This window comes from Stigmatopora nigra, chromosome 8, assembly GCF_051989575.1.
Source record: "Stigmatopora nigra isolate UIUO_SnigA chromosome 8, RoL_Snig_1.1, whole genome shotgun sequence".
In the NCBI taxonomy this organism is placed as follows: domain Eukaryota; kingdom Metazoa; phylum Chordata; class Actinopteri; order Syngnathiformes; family Syngnathidae; genus Stigmatopora; species Stigmatopora nigra.
In genome coordinates this window covers 9866893-9885413 of record NC_135515.1, presented here as the reverse complement: position 1 = coordinate 9885413, position 18521 = coordinate 9866893, and the positions used below count along the sequence as shown (strand labels likewise).

The 18521-nt window shown below is 37.6% G+C and overlaps 1 protein-coding gene across 4 annotated transcripts in view; it reads right to left on the bottom strand.

The window, feature by feature from the left end:
• ecel1 (endothelin converting enzyme-like 1) overlaps positions 1 to 18521 on the bottom strand; it is a 34882-nt gene that overhangs the window by 12628 nt on the left and 3733 nt on the right. For 2 of the 4 annotated variants that reach the window (XM_077723207.1, XM_077723208.1), the window contains exons 2-10: positions 17327 to 17623; positions 14640 to 14699; positions 11091 to 12276; positions 9749 to 9817; positions 9260 to 9370; positions 9081 to 9173; positions 6901 to 7025; positions 2017 to 2239; positions 25 to 123 (exon numbers count right to left, since the gene is read on the bottom strand). In XM_077723207.1, coding sequence (XP_077579333.1) covers positions 25 to 123; positions 2017 to 2239; positions 6901 to 7025; positions 9081 to 9173; positions 9260 to 9370; positions 9749 to 9817; positions 11091 to 11951 — 1581 coding nt within the window. In that variant the 5' untranslated portion in view covers positions 11952 to 12276; positions 14640 to 14699; positions 17327 to 17623. The remainder of the gene's footprint in view (positions 1 to 24; positions 124 to 2016; positions 2240 to 6900; positions 7026 to 9080; positions 9174 to 9259; positions 9371 to 9748; positions 9818 to 11090; positions 12277 to 14639; positions 14700 to 17326; positions 17624 to 18521) is intronic. The other 2 variants (XM_077723210.1, XM_077723209.1) reach the window with 2 other exon arrangements.

Sequence of the window (18521 nt, the reverse complement as noted above, 5' to 3'; positions counted from 1 at the left end):
GGAAGTAGAAGTAGAGCTTTAAACCTTTGCTCTGGCTGCCTCCTTGGTGGCCTCATCCATCCAGTCGAGCTCCTGCAGCCGCAAGTCCAGCGAATGTTTTATATCCTCCACCAACTCCTGCACCTGGAGGCGATCACATTACATTTTACATTCCCTTAGAATAGAATTTTTTTTTTTCCCCACGCAGCTTCTTTCCTTTAAACTAACAGACTAGCAGAAGACTGGTAATATTTTTAGCAGATGTTGGAACAATTCTAGTTCATTTAGAAGAAACTACTTGTGAATTAAACGATGAAGAATTTAAAATAAATATAAACTATGCCAGACCTCCACTGAGACAAAAGCGGATATAAATCAGCCTATGCTGTTGTGGGTCCAACAAATCGCAGCCAGTGCAGTGAGGAGATTGAGGAAGTACACAATTGTGATTCCACGCTTAAATGCAAAAAATGGAGATCTCTCCACAATAGTCTCATAATGCAACAACACAAACAATAACATGATATTGGGAAGAAATAAAAAGAATCTCTTTTACATTTCATTCCAAATTTGTGCATTCATTTAATGGATTCTTGCCATCTTTGCAAAAATAAAAAAGCACCCTTTGCATACTACTAATTTAACAAAGGAACAAACACAAAAATCAATCAAAACAATGTGTTGGTTGCATTGTATTCTTAAAATTTGGACTAATTAAAATCATTTATTAGTTTCATTGGGGGTAATGTGAGCTTTTTCATCATATTGTGAATACCCTTCCATATTGGATGCTTGATAAAACACTGTATTGAAAGCTATCTCTTGCTTACCAACAAGGGCTTTAGACACTTTGTAATTCTTACTCTTTAGGCTGTGGTGTCATCTATAAAGTTGCATATTAAAACTGGCAGCTTTACTGAGCTATATGGGTAATACGCCTTCATATAAGCCAGCCTTCAGACTCCTAATACAAAGAAAGCCTCTTAGATCCTTTTTCAAACAAAGGAACAAAACAAAAGTTACTGTGTTACCTTTTCATTCAATTGTAATACGTAAAGTAAATAAAAGTATAGTAGTAGGAAAAAAATCGATGACTATATATATTAAATTTCATTTCATTTTCTGAACAGCTTATCCCCAAAAAGGTCACAGAGGGTGCTGGAGCCTATCCCAACGGACTTCGAGCAGGAGGCGGGGGACACCCTAAATTGGTGGCCAGCCAATCGCAGGGCACATGGAGACGGACAACAATTTACATTGTTTGACCCTGTATAAGCAGGTTTTGGTTCCAACCAAACTAGTCCAGACATTTTAACCAATGAACTTTCCCCCAGATAAAAAGCACCTGACTGCATTTGTAGAACACCAGATTGGTGAAGAGGTGTCCTCTAATTGAGTTGTAACAAAAACCCATCCTCACTGGAGGCCTTAGTGGAATAGTTTTCCGACCCCTGTTCTTGAAACAAGTTTTGCCTAAGTTTACAGGCAAACTTTTAGACCATATTAGGTCATAAGGGTTAAAAAAAATCAATTTAAAACTATATCCCAAAGCCCTGAAAATACCGAAAGAATGAGATAAGATTAACAATGTGGAAGGATCAAGTTGTGAGAAACAGGGACCATAGGTGATAGAGGGCCCAAGTACTAGGATTAGTGAGCACTGTCTTGGAGAGCATTTTGATTGCCATCGATAGAATTCATAAGAATCATCCGGTTGTTTCAGAAACTAGAGATAAAGTATAGGAGAGAAATACGGAGAATATAAAGTTATAATAAAAAAGGGTTTACAGTTTTTTTCCAGCAAGAAACCTACATACAGCATGTGTAGCCCAGGTGTCTTTATAGATTTCCTCTTATTTCCTAGGAATGCTGAATGAACTGACATTGTCCAGACTCCCCTCAAAGCCAAAAGCCCTCATTTACAAACAGTCACTGGAAACCACCTTCCCATTTTATGCTTTGTTAGTGTAACAAACAAGACACAATAATGGGTATACAAACAGTGTTCCATTCATTCGGTCCAGTTTGCATTCATACCTTGGCCTTGCTTTGTGAGGAAAAGTGTTGCTGGACAAAAAGTCCTCCCAGGGCCATGCCAAAGTGTTTGCTGGCCTGCGTGAGGCACATTCTTCCCAGCTCCAGCTGCTGCTCGGGGCCATCAATCTCCCGAGAAAACTCATGGATGGTGCTTCGGAAGGCGGTGGACAGATGTTCACTTAGCGCTGCCACAATGCGCCACAGCATGTAGTTATGGAGAACCCTACGGTGAAAGACACAGGAAACACACAAAGAAGATTGTTATTGGACAAAGCATACAAATAATTGAAAACTTATCTATTATTCGATAAAGCATACAAATAATACAAAAATGCAACAACCAGGAGAACTATTAAAATTTGATCAATGCCCCTGGAAGACGCTGATTTAAATCCAACCACTGGCAAAGTATATTTGTAAACTGTCTTGTTTCTTAACAGCAGATTAATTTAAAGAAATGTTAAAATAAGAAGGCGTCAGATGAAAGTTGTGAGACGTTATAGAGTTGGGACACAAAATGAAAACAAATGGTAAGTGGTCAGGTTCAGTGAGACACTAAGACAGGTAGTCCATTTCTGTATTCAAGTTGAGTCCTTTCCCTTCAATGGCAGAATGCTGTTATGCCCTACTCTGCTGGGTGCACTCCTTCAATGCGCTGTGGGGGACAGCTGCCCCACTCCCATTGTGAAGATGCATTGGAGGTTCAAGGCATGTTGTTATTGTTTCCTTCTCAATATTGTTTTCCCTGTGGATGACAGATATGGAATCAGAAGAGACTGGAAACAGTACCCGTAAGGTCTGGCCAGTAAGGCACTTGTGTTGTGAATATATTTGTCGACAAAGGGTGAGGTGTAAGGAGGCTGGTATAAATGATTGTGTTGCAAAATGAATTACCTGGACCTAGAATACATGGAACATATTTAAAATGCCCAGCTGCAATTGTACTGTTAATTTTGACCACGGAGGATTTACATAATGCACATTGCCCAAATAATTCCATTGTCCAATTGGTGAAGAAGCACAGTTAACCCTGTATTGGTCTTCAACCAAACAAACGACCATTCTCACTCACGGTCACAGCCGCGGGCCATTTTGATTCTTCCTGTATAAACTGTCCAATCATTGATTTTCTACACTGCTTATCCTGTTTTGGACAGATAACCAGTCGACCAAAAAGTAAAGGCACCCAGTTATACTTTTCAATTAAACTAACACATGTGGTCTTGGACAAGAGCAAGCAATACAATTTAAGCATGCACTGTACGGCCAAGCTGTGCAAACTCTAGGCCTGTCCTGCAGTGATAGAGCCACTTCTAAGAAAACATTTTACATGAAACATCTTTTTTTCTCTCTCACTTTGTCTACTCTACAGCCAGCTAAAAGGTCAAGACCTCCAGCCTGATAAATATTTGTGTGTATCTGTACATTTGCAGTAATGGAGTTACTGCAGAATGTACATATCAACCATTGGGTCTTAATTAGTCAAGGAGGGAGAGCTCATTAGCTGAATGGATTTTAATGAGGCTAGTAGAGAGATGAAAAGACACTGTCCACCCATTAACTAAGGTAATGGCCCTGAAGGGTAATTGACGGAATTGAAAGCATCTTACATTCCAAACCTGCATTTTCAGACTCAAAGTCAAATACACTTGTACTGTTGTCTGAATATTTCAAATGATAAACACATTTCTGAATGGAGAATCATTCCACTACACTCTGAACCTACAAAGCCCAAAACCGAAGAGTCAAAGTGCATGTTTTGGAACAGGTGTTCACCCATAGTACCATTGTGCTTCACAACTCTACACTTTCACTTAACATGAGCATTTCTTTGGGAATGTGACTTCCAAAGCACCATTTAATTCTGTGTTTTACGAACCATGAATTGCATTTTGAATGGACTGTATTTTGAAACCGGGAAACACAAAATTCTATGCTGTAGGGGAGGTACAGACACTCTATCGAAGAAATTAGTACACAAATATAGACAAAACATGAATTAGACCCTACAGTGTTCTGCCATCACAAGCATTAACCACCATTAAAAAGGCAATCATTAAAAATGACTCACACCAATGTGCCAACCTCACACTCACACACCCTTGAGAGTGACGATGAACAGAAGGAGCAGACAGAGTAGAGCAGTGGCGAGGGGAGGAACGTGTGTGTGTGACATTCTGGTGTTGGCATTATGCTTTCTCCTCCATTTGACGCTTGCTCATCTGGCTAATGGGATCGGCGGTAGTCACTGCAATGGATGGAAAAAGCAAAGACTGGCTTGTGGGGAGAGAAAGGTGCACAAAAGAAACTGTTGGAGATTGACAAGATGGAGGTTTGATTGCTCTTGGGTTTACTTGAACGCCAGAAAATAAACATGGGATGCAGTTTTGAAAGTAAATGTGCCTTGCTCATTGAAAATTAAATATGATAGGACTAATTCTTGTCTAACAAATTGGAATTGAAGCCTTTTTGCTCACAAGAGGAATTCCTCACCAACCAAAGAAACAGATTGCTTTAAAAAAATTCTACTTCAATCTTTCCTGAACTATGAAACAAAGACATTGACTGCGACCCAAATGTTATCCTTTTCACCTCAAATTAGTAAGGAAAATGTCAATCTGGTCACTTTTTGATCTTTAATCCATAGCTATTCAACTACACCTCTTATTAGTGTGTACATTTGGACAGTGTATATGACATAAGATTAGAATGATATGACAATGAATAGACAGAAAATGAATGAATGATTCACAGAAGAGTGATTAAACTGACCACTACCCTCAACCCCCACAATGTTAAAACAGTGGAAATGCATATGGATGTGTACAAAAGGCAAACTGTGTTTGTACAGGTGAGTCATTTCTCATAATTTCAGTGTTTTTATTTAATGGATTCGAAGTGTCGTAATTATGTAAACTGTAATTATTTAATCAAAAGTTGTGTTAGCCTTTATGTTACAATCAATTCATCATTAAGGATACAAAAACACTTAATGACTCGTTGCTTAGGCTTCAACAAAAATAAAATATGTTTTCAATCTTAAAAGATGCTTCATCTTTTGCAGAGACGTAAACTAAAAAAAAAAAAAGGAAAATCAAAAGGTTTTGTCGAAATGTATGTGTTCAAGCTCAAATAATGTCAATATTGAATACCACACATAATAAAGATCGCCTATGACAACAACAACAACAAAATTCTGCTTGGTGCATTGCCTTGCGATTAACCTCAACAACCTCTGCTAAACAATGTAGTCTTTTTCTACCCATTCAAAAAAAATCTTTGTAGTATATCCAGCTGTTCTAGTGCAGTAACACCTTGGTGGGAGCTTAATCCGAATCCAATGACCACTCACACCTGCATTTCAGTGATGCAGTTTCCTCGCACTTTAGCAAAATAAACATTTTGAGTTTATAGCTGTGAATGTCAGTATGAATGCGAGTTACATGCGACTGAACGTTGCCTCCTGCATTAATCCATCTGGCTTTTCCCTGACTTCCAAAGGTGGAGAAGCCACATAGAAATGGATGTTCAACGAACTAGCCAACCATGCACATTTTTGGGATGTGGGAGGAAACCGGGGTACCCGGAAAAACCTGCACAAGCCCAAGCATAACATACAAACTCCACATCGGAAAGTCGGAGCTGGGATCGAACCCTCAACTTCATGACTGGTCAGAGAGACTATCGGATAATCTTATTTACATATGCCCACATAAATGTTTGGGTTTGTAGCAAACTACAAAATGTTGCTATCAGTGTTAAAGAGAGAATTCAATGTATGAATCTGCTAAATACAATCAATAATAATACCCATTGGGAAATGAATACCACTTTTTAATGTGTCAAAAAAAGCCACAAGGCATTTTAAATGACCATATTAAATATACTTGATTGAAGCACATGGTAACCAACTGTATAGAAATAAACTAATGTTTTGGCAAATAAAAAAAATGATTAATTTAAACTTATTGGCCAACTGATGGTGCCATGGTTCACTCGCCTGACTCATGGACAGGCAAACGTGGGATCGATTCCTGCTTGGTGGTGGTATGATTGTGCATTCAAATGGTTGCCTATTTCTCTGTGTGCCTTACTGCTGACTGGCGACCAGTTTAAGGTGTAGACTACCCTTCACTAGAAGTCCGCTGTGATAGGCTCTAGCAACCCCTGCGAGGATACGTAATACAGAAGATGGATGGACGGATTTAAACGTATAGTGTTCTGATAAACATATATCCATTAAATTTAATATTATTTTTTCTATGAACCCTGAATGTTGCCGACATACAGTGTGGATGATTGAGGTATGTGGGAGTGTAATTCACATGACATCTATTAATTTTTCAACATTCACAGCCAGAAAGTAATACACCTGCCAGTTATCCAGTCAGTCAGCCATACATGGGGGCTTGAGCGTTATTGTGCAAAGCAGAGTGACTATTGGTGAGCTGTCAGTGGCTCTAACACGCAACCCGGTATGGAATAGCCTGCGGCCTGTCAAGAGGAAGAAGAGGAAAGAAAGAACAATGTGTTGTGGAGTGTGTGCATGTGAGCAAATTGGAGAACAGCGTGGGTAGATCAATAATAATCAGCTGCTTCAGAACTGGAAGGTAATTCAACATGAACTGATAGCCACGAACACACTCAAATGTGCATGCAGAGAATAACCTGAAAAACGTAGTGTATGACAGCTCCAAACAAAAGGCCCATGCATTGTACACTCACACTGCAAAAATCAATTTCAAAAGAAAACGCTTATGCATGCTCATAAAACGTCTACTCCAAGAACGCACACTTCAAATATTATCGATTTTGGGGACAAATCTCCTGAATGCAAACCCTCAATAACTCCACACTTGGCTCGGCTTCTCACTTATCGTTTACCTTTTTGATGTGGTCTTGATGATGTCCGACACTTTTTGTATGTAGTCAGTGGCAAGCACCACTATTTCCTCGTCTTCAGAGATGTTGTCATGGAAAATTTTATCCAGCAGGCGTTTCCAGTGAAGCTGTGGTCAGATTTTTTGTCATCAGTATAAATTGTTACTAATAATGATAGAATTTTTTTTACTATTTGTCTTATACTGTGACTGAATTGCACATAGTAAATAATGATGTTATCTACAACTGCTAAATACTTTTCTTAGAAATAAATCTGAGGATTGATACAGTAATTTTGTCCTTAATAAGAATTTCTATCTGCTTAATGTAGAGCGTATTATAGTAATAGTATTTAATTGATGTTATAAATATTTTTACATTGTTGTTTGTGTGTGTGGAAGAAATGTAACCAAAAGCAAATCTAAAGAGTGAGTTTCATTAAATGTTTGCACATGCTACAGAACTATGCAATTAGTGCATCAGGAAAGCAACTTAATAATCTGTAAAACTTTTGCAAAATCGTTTTAAAATCACAAACATATTTTGGGCAAACTGCAGAGTACCCTTAGCCTGCTCCATGCCTCAATTCTTTTGGTGCACATAACAATGTCCCTTTCTGAACCAATTCAATTAGTCAAATGCATTAGTATACTGCATAAGAATATCTAAGAATGTATAATCACAGACTTCATTATAATACGTTTGTTTTAGCTAGACCATTATCGTAATGAAAACCAAGTCCATGATTCATAAATCAATTTTAAGTCAATAATTTATATAGTTATATTCCTTCTGTAAACTCCACAAGCGTGGCTGCATGCTGCACTGCGGCGATACTCTTCAAATCAACAAAATGCAATTTTAAGCAATGATTGCAAATTATTTATAATTAGGTTGGTTTTGCAATAGTACATATTAATAAGTTAGAATTAAAATAATTTTGTTTTTTAGTAGAAGTCAGGAAAAACTGAAAATTATGTATTTCAGATGGCCTACCATGATTTCAGTCAGAGTAATATGGATTTCCTCGGCGGTAGTGATGCTGTTTACATGCGAATTGTCACTTAAAACACAGATTTTGCTTGATAATCAAACTGAGAATGTTGTGTATTTTCCCTTCCTCCCTTTTTTTGATGAGTGGTCTATGTTGACATAGTTAGGTTTGCTGTAGATTATCTGCAGCTCCTAGTTTGCCGCTTTGCAGCCCTTAGGGTGCTCCCAGTCATCTAGCGTATATAATCATTTCATAAGAATAATTTACGTAAAAACAAAAATGACCTAAAGAAAAAATAAACAGTAGTATGTATGATAAAGGGTTCGTCCCTATAACCAGATCGTTAGCCCTTGGTAAGTTAGGAACTTGATTTGCCATTTTCTATTTTGCATGGCAGCTCAGAATGTATTCCTTGAGCAGAAAATCTGTAAAATATCATGAACGAGATCTTGACTCCTTCATTTCACTATACTAGAACATTTGTTATAATATACTTAAATTCATGGGGATATTCTGAATTGCTTGACAAAGCTTGGACTGAAATAGTTTTAAGCAAAGAGCAAAAAAATGAAGAAAGAAAAAAATCTAGTGATTCAAAGCAGCTGTCTTCCATAAATTAATTTAGTGAAATCAGTAAAGCCGCTTAATTACGCATCATGTAAACAAAATTTGCATCTTAAATTCATCAGGCTCATCTCGCTCCAATTGACAGCAAATTGGTTTTGGTGCGCACAGGGCTTCATACTCTATTTCAGTTTAATTTCAAATCTGCATCTTTGGCCCAATTTGAAGCATTGCATATTCAAAGTATAATATATATTTTAGAAATATATATAATCTCACTTTGGGCCTTCACTTGAAATCAGGCATTTCATCTTTGCTTTTGTTCTTCATGTGTTTCTCCCTTCTAACAGTAGAACATCTTGAGGATGTCTTTCAGCAAGCTCACTGCTTTAGGGTACAGCTTCCTCCTCCTCCTTCTCCTCACTGGAAATCCAATTTACCTTTCCTCCTCCTCCTGCCATCATGTCTAACACCCGCCAATGTCCGCTCATTCGCTCCTTCCTCTTGCATTCAAGCCTCAATCTTAAATCCTGCAGGGCGGACACTTTTTGTGATGCACTTGAGCTGTGGGGGTGTGCATATGTGTGTTTGTGTGTGTGTGTGTGTCCATGTGTACTGTACTCACACCAGGAGCTGTGCGCTGTAGCTGCCGGAGTGTAATGCGGTTATACATCGTGCTGACGTCCTTTCTTTGGTCTTCATATTCTGACACGGTGATCTGGGGAAAGATTTTTACTGAAAAGCGCAAAAAATACACGCATGTGCCCGCATATACGTGAGAGCGCCGGCACACAAGTGGCTCACGTTAGCTAGACGAGTCTCCAGCTGTATAATCTCCTTGGACTTTTGTGTAGCGTTGTGAGCTCCCAGCATGCTTAGTAAGCGCTCCATCAGGGCCTTGTATGCTGCCAAGATCTGAAAGGCACAATGACTTCAGCACCAATCGAGGGGAGGTGTATCTTCAATAACAGCTGTTGACGACCTGACATGTGGCGAGGAGCAAAGGATAACAAAAACACAGCGGGATAAAGCAGAAAACAGGTGGATTAATGTAGATGAGTGTGGAAAGTAAATAGAACAGATGGAGGACTGATAGGGAAGTGAGGGCACAACCAGGGAAAAGCCAAGCAGGTCAATGACATTGACATTGAAGAGTGAAGGGAGACAGAGTAGGAAAGTGGGTTAAAAATGGGATACAATAGAATGCGAGAGACTAAAGTAAGTGTAGCATGAAAATGGCAGTGGGAAGTTAAACGATGGTTGCTTCCAGTAAACAAAAGCCGGAATTCATACCTTGACACTTTCCTCATCCTGACCCAAGTAAAGACTTCTTTCGGGCAATGTCAATCCTTCCTGGTCAATCTAAGTACCAAATAACACACACAATTAACTGGAGTCACAATTGCGTCAATATTTACAAGCTATTAAACCAACTTTTTGCAAGTCAATTTAAGAGATTGTTGCAGGGCTATTGTGTTAAAGGTTAACAATGTAGACATGCAGTTTTTTTTACGCTTGTGCTGACAATATTTCATCACATTTTACCAGACAGTTGATCGTTTTTTTAAGTGGACATATTTTTTGTGGCAAAATTACAATGGGTAAAAAAACAAAACCTTATGAACTGGAAACAGTGAAAATGCCATAGTATGTGTCGTCTGCTGTATTTCTGGCTTGTCGCCATTAGAACATTTATTTTAAATGGGGTGTTTTTAATTGACTACACAAGAAGAGAAGAACATCATGATTGAAAAATACAAGCATAGAGCTAAGGAATGGACTTCAGAGAAACTTGATGACTTCCATGTATACCAGTAATTCTTATTGAAGGGTAAAGTAAAGTGTAATGAGTTTACATTACTGTGGTGCATCCGTGAATCTACTCACCTTGGTTCGTCCTATTCACAGCTGCTACCTTTTTAGAGTATTTGTATAACGGAATTGCTAAAATTAAAACGTTCAAGAATAATGGTTTTGGAATGATCAGTAAGAGGCTCGCATATATGATTTCCTTTGGGAAGAAAATAGTTCTTCAGTTGACCGGCATCCTGCAGCAGATGTCTAATAAAAGGAATAATAATAAATAATAGGACCCGACTAAAATTATCATTGGGTCAAAAAAAACGTACTGTAAACAAACTGCTCTTCCCATCATTTGCAGTTTGATTTATAATAGGTAATGTAAAATTAATCAATTACCACTTTTAGAGAGGCTATTAAGTTATCTTGTGACCCAATGTGAACGGTATCAGTGGCAGTAAATAAATGGCCAATGGCCATGCCTACACAGAAACCTTCATTATATAAAGTACGTTTTTCACTCAGGAACTATCCAATCACTTTTGTCTCATTTTTTTGTGGTGAGTGGTGTTGAATAATACAGCCAAGAAATTATAATAGCCGGCCTTTGTGAAAGGCTGCTGTAGATGTGGAAACTTGAGTGCAGGGCAAATGGTTGACACAATTTTCGGTCACGCCTTCTGTCTCTATAATCTTTGATTGGCTGTCATTATCACAGCATGACAACTCTTAAAATAAGAGTAATTTGGAAATCAGAGGCATTAGAAGGGGCAACTTTTCTAAAAAATCCTTTTCATAATTTTCTACTTAGAAAAACACACCATCAGTTCCTCACCCTGATTGCATTTCGAGAAGAATTTTTGTCATCCACATTCACAGTAAGTGAGAAGAACACAGCCGTGCTGTAAACGCCATGCGTCCTGTAAAGCAGTTCATTGAAATCTGGTCTTTGTGGGGTGCCCTCTTTCTCCCAGCCAGCAGAACCAGGAGGTGGGGCCCCAGCTTGATCCCACCCACCACAGCTGTCTATCACCTCGACCATGGGGTCGGAGCCCAGCTTGTCGATCTCCTGGATGTTCACGCACGATCTATAAAACTCCTTAACCTTGCGCTCTGCCGAGTTGAGCTCTCGCCTCTGAATTGGCTCCAGAAGGAGGCGTTGTAGTTTCTCTTCATTGCTTTCCCCTATGGCTGTAATGATTCCATAACTGAGCTTGTCCTCTGGGATGGCGTGACGTCTCAACCAGCCTCCACACGCAAAGGAGTAAAAGTCCTGGCATGGCTGGATGGTGGGGTCAATATTGGCCTGTACAAAGCGAGCTGCCCGCAACAGGATGCGTCTCCGCTGGCAGTCTTGCCTGCACTGCGGATCCTGCTGGGCCTCCAAGGAAATGTATTTTAGTGCGAGCATGCTTCCTAAAATGACACACATGCCAGCTGCGAAGACTAAAGCCGAAAGGAGGCAAATCTCCCTCCGGCTCCAACGGGGGAGCCCACCATTGCTGCTAGTGCTGGTCGCATCTTTGTTACGACCATTAGCCCAGGTGCCTTCCCGTCCACATGTCATGTGACGATCCAGGCTGCCACCCAAGTGAAGGGTCATGCCATTACTGAGGACGTCACTGCTGTAGCGACCGCCGTATTTTACTTCTTGGAACTCGTCGTAGTGCGCGGTTAGTGAGTACGTCTTCTCCATGACAATAGGACGTTATGAATTAGATGTCAATAGCAGGCGGATGTGTGGGGCGGGGGGAGATTAAAAAGGATTTATTTTGTGTTCAGATTAAGACCATGACTTCTGACTGAGATGAATAGTGGGAGGCCACATAGGGCAAATCACAAGTGATACGGCCGTCTCAGGCTACGATGCCTTTGTTCCGTTCATTTCACATGGCGATGCAAAGTAGACTTCCATTTTGCATGAGGAATCTCCTGGGTCCTGCTCTCTATCTGGCTCATCCTCTTTCTCCTGATTCCTTTTTATTTGTTCTCTTCCTCTCCAACCAATTCCAGGTCACCTGCTGATGAAAGTAAAGTAGGAGGCAGTTTTAAGACATTTTAAAAGAAATCTTGAACATTGAGCAATTCAAATCTTCTGGCACAATTTTATCATATTTTCTGCCCGATCCTCTACCATTATACGCCAAGAAACAATTGTTAGTATTACCCAACAGGTTGCCAGTGCCAGGGGGAGGTTTTATATGATTTGTCATGGGCACAATAAGTGTATGCTTAAAAAAAATTCTACCCTAGAGGACTCAACAATGGTTTAAATTATTGTCTTCTGAGAAATTGATGGGTGTATGACCATTGTTGATGATTTAAAAGAAAGGGTTCTTTCAAATCCATTTGGTATCCAAGAGAAGAGTAAAAATGGGTCCATTTGTCTAATAGAACCAATCGTGTTCATATTGAATCAGATTTTCTTTCCTTGTTTTCATTATTATCATTTGCAGTGCTAAAACACAAAATATACTCTACTATAAAACCAAAACTATAATGCCCATCAATGTACAATAGAGGTAAATGGCACATACACACATTTTTTGGCTGTCTACTCCTACTTATTCATTGCAACATATTGACTGTAAATTTTATCACAGATAAATGTGACAGATAAATACTCAACACAAAGATTAGTCAAGTATAGTCACATTCATCTGTAAAACTCAATTCACAATTGACCAAAGCCATTAATTGTATGGGCTTCAGAAGTGGAAAGAATGGCTGAGTACAAGTTACTTGTGCAGTCCAAATTCAATTTAACTTTGATAATTTTCTGCGTGCCAATAAAAAACTGTCCCGCAGTTATGAATCAGGGTGTATATCTTTGATCTTTGTTCCCCCAAATATATTTGATCATCTTAGATTTAGGTTTTTTTCACAAATCTAAAAGTAGAACGCATTCCAAGGTTCGGTGTTATCTCTCTTGCTTAAGGGAGTTATGGTTACATCAGAGCCTAAAGTTTTTTTCTTTAAATGATATGTTTTATATTATTTTTTATACTATTCCTTTGATACTCTTGTGAGGTTTTGCAAGACGAATTGCGTTAAAAATCTGCATCATTTGTTTTTTGAAAGCTATTTTATTGGCAGCATATATATGAATGGCTGCTTTAAAATCCAATGTTTGTATCCACTCTTAAAGCAGGATGGAAATGCATGGAGCTCACTCAAGAGCAGTTAGCGCAGTGTAAATTCCCCCTCATCAGGCGTAATCCGGATTTTGAGGTTAATAAAACTCCTTTTACTTTCACACAGAGAAGACAGGGGGATAATTCGATTACAGGATGGGGTCAAAAACAATACGTTGGACTTACAAAACATACAAAAAGTTTTGAATAATTTAATGTTAATTTTCTTCAATATAATTTGCGTTAAATTGTGGAAGGCAATTGTGCATTTGGTGTGTAAAAAGCACAAAATGAGCTGTCAAAAAGGTGAATTGTGATGTTACACCATCACTAGTTTGACTCACAAATTGATTACAATCAGATCAATAATCATAGTTAACAAACCTCAATCATATCAAACACTCATTTTGATCCATCTTAACCATGAACTAGTGAAAACAATTCCACGTTAGGTCACCTTTGAATATAAATAGAGTATGTGCCAACAATCACCTAATATACAATGACCTTAAATAATCAGTTTGTCTCTAATTGTAAAAGGTTGGACATACTTAATCATTTATATCTATTGAAGAATTTATAAACTAAATGATTTTATTGTGATTTATAGCCCCGAGCTTCCATTTCTTGGTTATCAGTCTGATGCACCCACCTTAATGTATTAATCATGATATAAAGTTCTGTGCAGTTCAAGGGGAATTGGGCACCCAAAAGGGCAGCAAATAGGGGGAAATTCAATGATAAAGTCCATCCAAATTTTCATTTATCATACTTTCACACTTTTAGTCAAAGGTATTTGATATACTGCACTTTATCTGTAAAGCTATATCTCATGACATCAGCTCGGTCGGAGGAGTTAATGGATGAGTGCATTATTCCCTCTACCTTATTTATTATAATGCATTGGTTATCGAATTACATAATTCAGAATCATGTCATTTCTTTTGGCAACTGTGCTCCTCTGCTATTGAAATTCATGTACACTACTCGGGCCACAGTTTCGTAAACAATACATTATGGGAACACACACACACACACTAAAAACCAATAAAGTAGATACTCAAGTGCACACCCACCTTCTACACAAATACTACACACAAGTATGCACACTGTAATAATAATAATTAAAAAGACACACACACACACGTGGATACCCCTACCACACACAAACAAAAGCTGTGCATGGATAATGGATTGGATTTTGTGGGTTCCATCACACAGAATGGCACGAGTGATGAATGGCTACTTACCGAACATGACAGCTTCTGATGTCTGAGGTTAACTTATGTTGAAGTGTACATACACGCCCACTGCAATTGAATGAAAACTGGTCACATAAGTGGAAAGTACTGATATCCCGTTCACTGTTATTTTTATCCGATTCACCTTGTTTACTGTACTAGTATGCATTTGCAAGTCACTATCAGATGTGCATAAAATAAATAAAAGTATAGTAGTAGGAAAAAAATCCATAGCTATATATATATATATATATATATATATATATATATATATATATATATATATATATATATATATATATATATATATATATATATATATATATATATATATATATATATATATATATATATATATATATATATATATATATATATATATATATATATATATATATATATATATATATATATATATATATATATATATATATATATATATATATATATATATATATATATATATATATATATGGTTTAATTTAATTTCATTTTCTGAACCGCTTATCCTCAAAAGGTCAATCATGCCAAATTCAGGCTCTTGAATTATATCTCATTTCCCTGTGTAATCATTCTCAATATAAGAATACTATTCCAAATTTATGTTCTTGTGATTTATTTAGAGTGTTTCTGCTTAATATGCTTCCTAAGAGGAGCTTTGCAAAACAGAAAATAATTTTAATTCTGGGAGTGCAGAAAAACATTAAAAAATGCAGCCATCAAACAAGCTCACTTTTGTTTGCTTGAAGAAAAATGCTTTTAGCGTACCTGCCCTCATCTAGTATGACATTGTTAAACCAAGTTGATTTATTTTCTGATATCTGCCGTTTTGTCTGTCAGCAGGCCTTTCAGGTTTTGACCCAATGTTGACCCAGCAGTGTATTTATGCTCGCCAATGAGTAAGTGGCATTCCCCAGATACTCAGATCCAAACAAATTGACAAGGTTAGTTTGAGTTATATTTCTTCCAGAGGAAAAAAAAAAGTTTTGGGGGGTCTTTCAACAACTCCTAAATCTAATGTCCAACTGGCACCTACCAAAGTTAAGGGTGACACATTACCTCATTAATCCATTACCACAATACCCTCGGCTGCTTTCAAACAGGCAAAAAAAGTCTTAAACTTTAGATTTTCTAAAATATTTTGAATGAGGCAGATATGCATCACTTTATTCAATGAGTCAGAGAAATTGTATCATTTCTCATTAAAAAGCTGTCACACAAAACCATCTATAACACGAGACCCTCAAATATCACAAGTGAATCACCACTACACTGCATCTGCTTGCTATTTGGCATTGAGCACACGCTACAATATTGATTAGCAAAACATTTTCTATAAAAGTAACTGCTGGCTGTAGCAGAGGGACTGTATACAGCAGTGCAACATCGTCTCAATTATAGACAAAATATAACTGTGACCTTTATGATCAGAGTTCTAGACTTGCAGTAGTGAACAAATATACCAAACTCTACTTTTATCTTTTCCCAGTTGCAAAGTTCTCTGTAGTTTAGATTAGTATCTCTTGATCAACCTTTCAAAACTTCCGATGGGACCACCGGGACTCAACTCTTATCAGCAACTGCCAGCAGATGCTCTAGAGAGCAGTGGGGTGCATTTGGGTATGAAAATCAGCTTAGGACATTTCCTTCATTCAGATTCATTCAGCCATTAATCTTAATGTGATCATAAGTGTTAACAATGGCATTCACACACACACACAAATGTGTATACACACATTCAATGTAGTATGTTATTATTTCTACAATGTCTAAAGATACATCATCCTTGCTTTTATACACTGATATGATATGGATTTGTTATTTTGGCTATTTAGGGAGGGGGCAATGGATCTGCGGTTCTTGCAGGTCAAGGCAAGTTAAAGTCAAGACTTAACGTTGTTTGAAATTAAACTTAACAACTCAATTTTTTTTAAAAAGCCAAATAATTGCTTAATTTCCTATTTTGGACTTTGGTTATGCGTAGACAAATTATAGCGAAAACCAACAAGATCAGGGCAGGGATTTAAAAAAACAACTATTAAAAGTCAATTAACTTCATAGAAAAAAATAACTAATTACATTGTGTTCACATTTAAAAGACTAATAAAAACTGGGTTTTACATCATTTTGAAACCTAGTGATACCTTAAAATATTGAATTCAATGTTTTTTTAGACTAAATGTTGAGGCAAAATTCCAAAAATGTTAATACACAATCAACTGAGAACTTTTGTAATATTTTCAACTAAGAATAATTATATATAATACTCATTTTAATTCCATACTGAACATGAACTTTCAAACACTTTAAAAACTAACTTTCTGTGATGCAAAGGCGTGGGTTTGTAATAATATGACTACGGCTGCAGGCTGCAGACTCAATACTTTCATTTATTGGATGGATAAAAGATGCCCTAGATTCAAACAAGCAGTAAAACTAAATTAAATAGATAAGTGGACATCTATCCACTGTAATGCAGGTAAACATGTCGGTCCCAACTGATCATTAAAACAGCTTTTGCTGAACATGTGTTATGTGACGAAAAACTGCCACATGGGATTTTTGTTTTTGCTTTGCCTTGTAAATTACAATCTTCAGTTTTTAAAATTGGAATTACAAAGACCACCTGTCAGCTGTATTGTACAGTCAAAGCTATTGTATAAAGTATTCAATGCATAAGAGTGATGAGAACTTACCTGTTCAGAGTAAAATAGGAAAAAAAGGACAGCTGGTGTGAGGGTATAAGTGAAAGAATGAGCTTTGCTCCAGTGGAAGTCCAAGTAGGTGATGAGCTTCCTTCTGAAGTGGCACACACGCCGGGATGTGCACCGTTCTGCCGTCGCAGCATCCCACAGCCTTCCAACTAGTATGAGGGTGAGGGAGTAGAGAGGGAGGGACAAAGGGGGAGCAGAGAGAAGGAGAGAAAGTGACGAGGTAAGCCCTGAATGCACCAGTAGGCACACAACAGCCTTATGTTGAGTATTCAGATATCCCTAAAAAAACATAAAAAGAGAAAAATATGGTATAAATTGAAAGAAATCAGAGGATTGACTTCACATATGTTAGTAATCAATAGTTGTCCAATCTACTTAACCGGTATGTTCTGGAAGCAATCGAATGAAATTGATCTATTGTCATCAAAAGGTCTTTTCAATATTAATTCCTGTCTTTTAATAACTACCATTCACTTCATGACCTGTGGCAGAAGGCCATAAAAGTCAAGTTTGAGTTTCCACTTTCAATTTCAATTCAGACTGTTATTTTTTTTAAATATTATAAATTATATTGGTTTATTTGTGTGACTAAGAGTTTGCACAATTTACAGTATTAATTACTTAAGCTTTTATTTATTTTACTGTTTTATCTGTTTTGCTTGTCGCAGTGGGTGACTCTAAGTCTGTTTGGGGCATATTCTTTTCAGCTGTTTTATGGTAGAATCGTACGAGTAAAACATTGGCAAAAGCATTAAAGTATAGAACGAGTATTTTAAATAAAACAGAACTTTACTTGGCAGCATGATAGATTACTGCTACGGATGACATCTCAAAGTTGCATGTTCAGTCCTTGTTTGCATTTGTTTTCTCTTATTTCTTCCCACTTCCCTGAAGAATGAACGGTAGATGGATGAAACACTTCATAGTGTCCGCAAGTGCGACTGGGAACAAGATTAAGATGAACTCTGCCAATAGTTTGCTGGGGCGCTCATGAGTATAAGCGAATAAATGATCCTTTCACTTACCACTAGAGAGAGCTTACACACCAGTATTGTAAAAATAGTAAGGATGAATAGTAAAGACTTTTTTGCTTCAGTCCAAACCAGATTATTTCTTCACAACTACCAGACACAAGGCACTGAATCGTTTACAACCAACAAGTCATAAACCAGTCAAA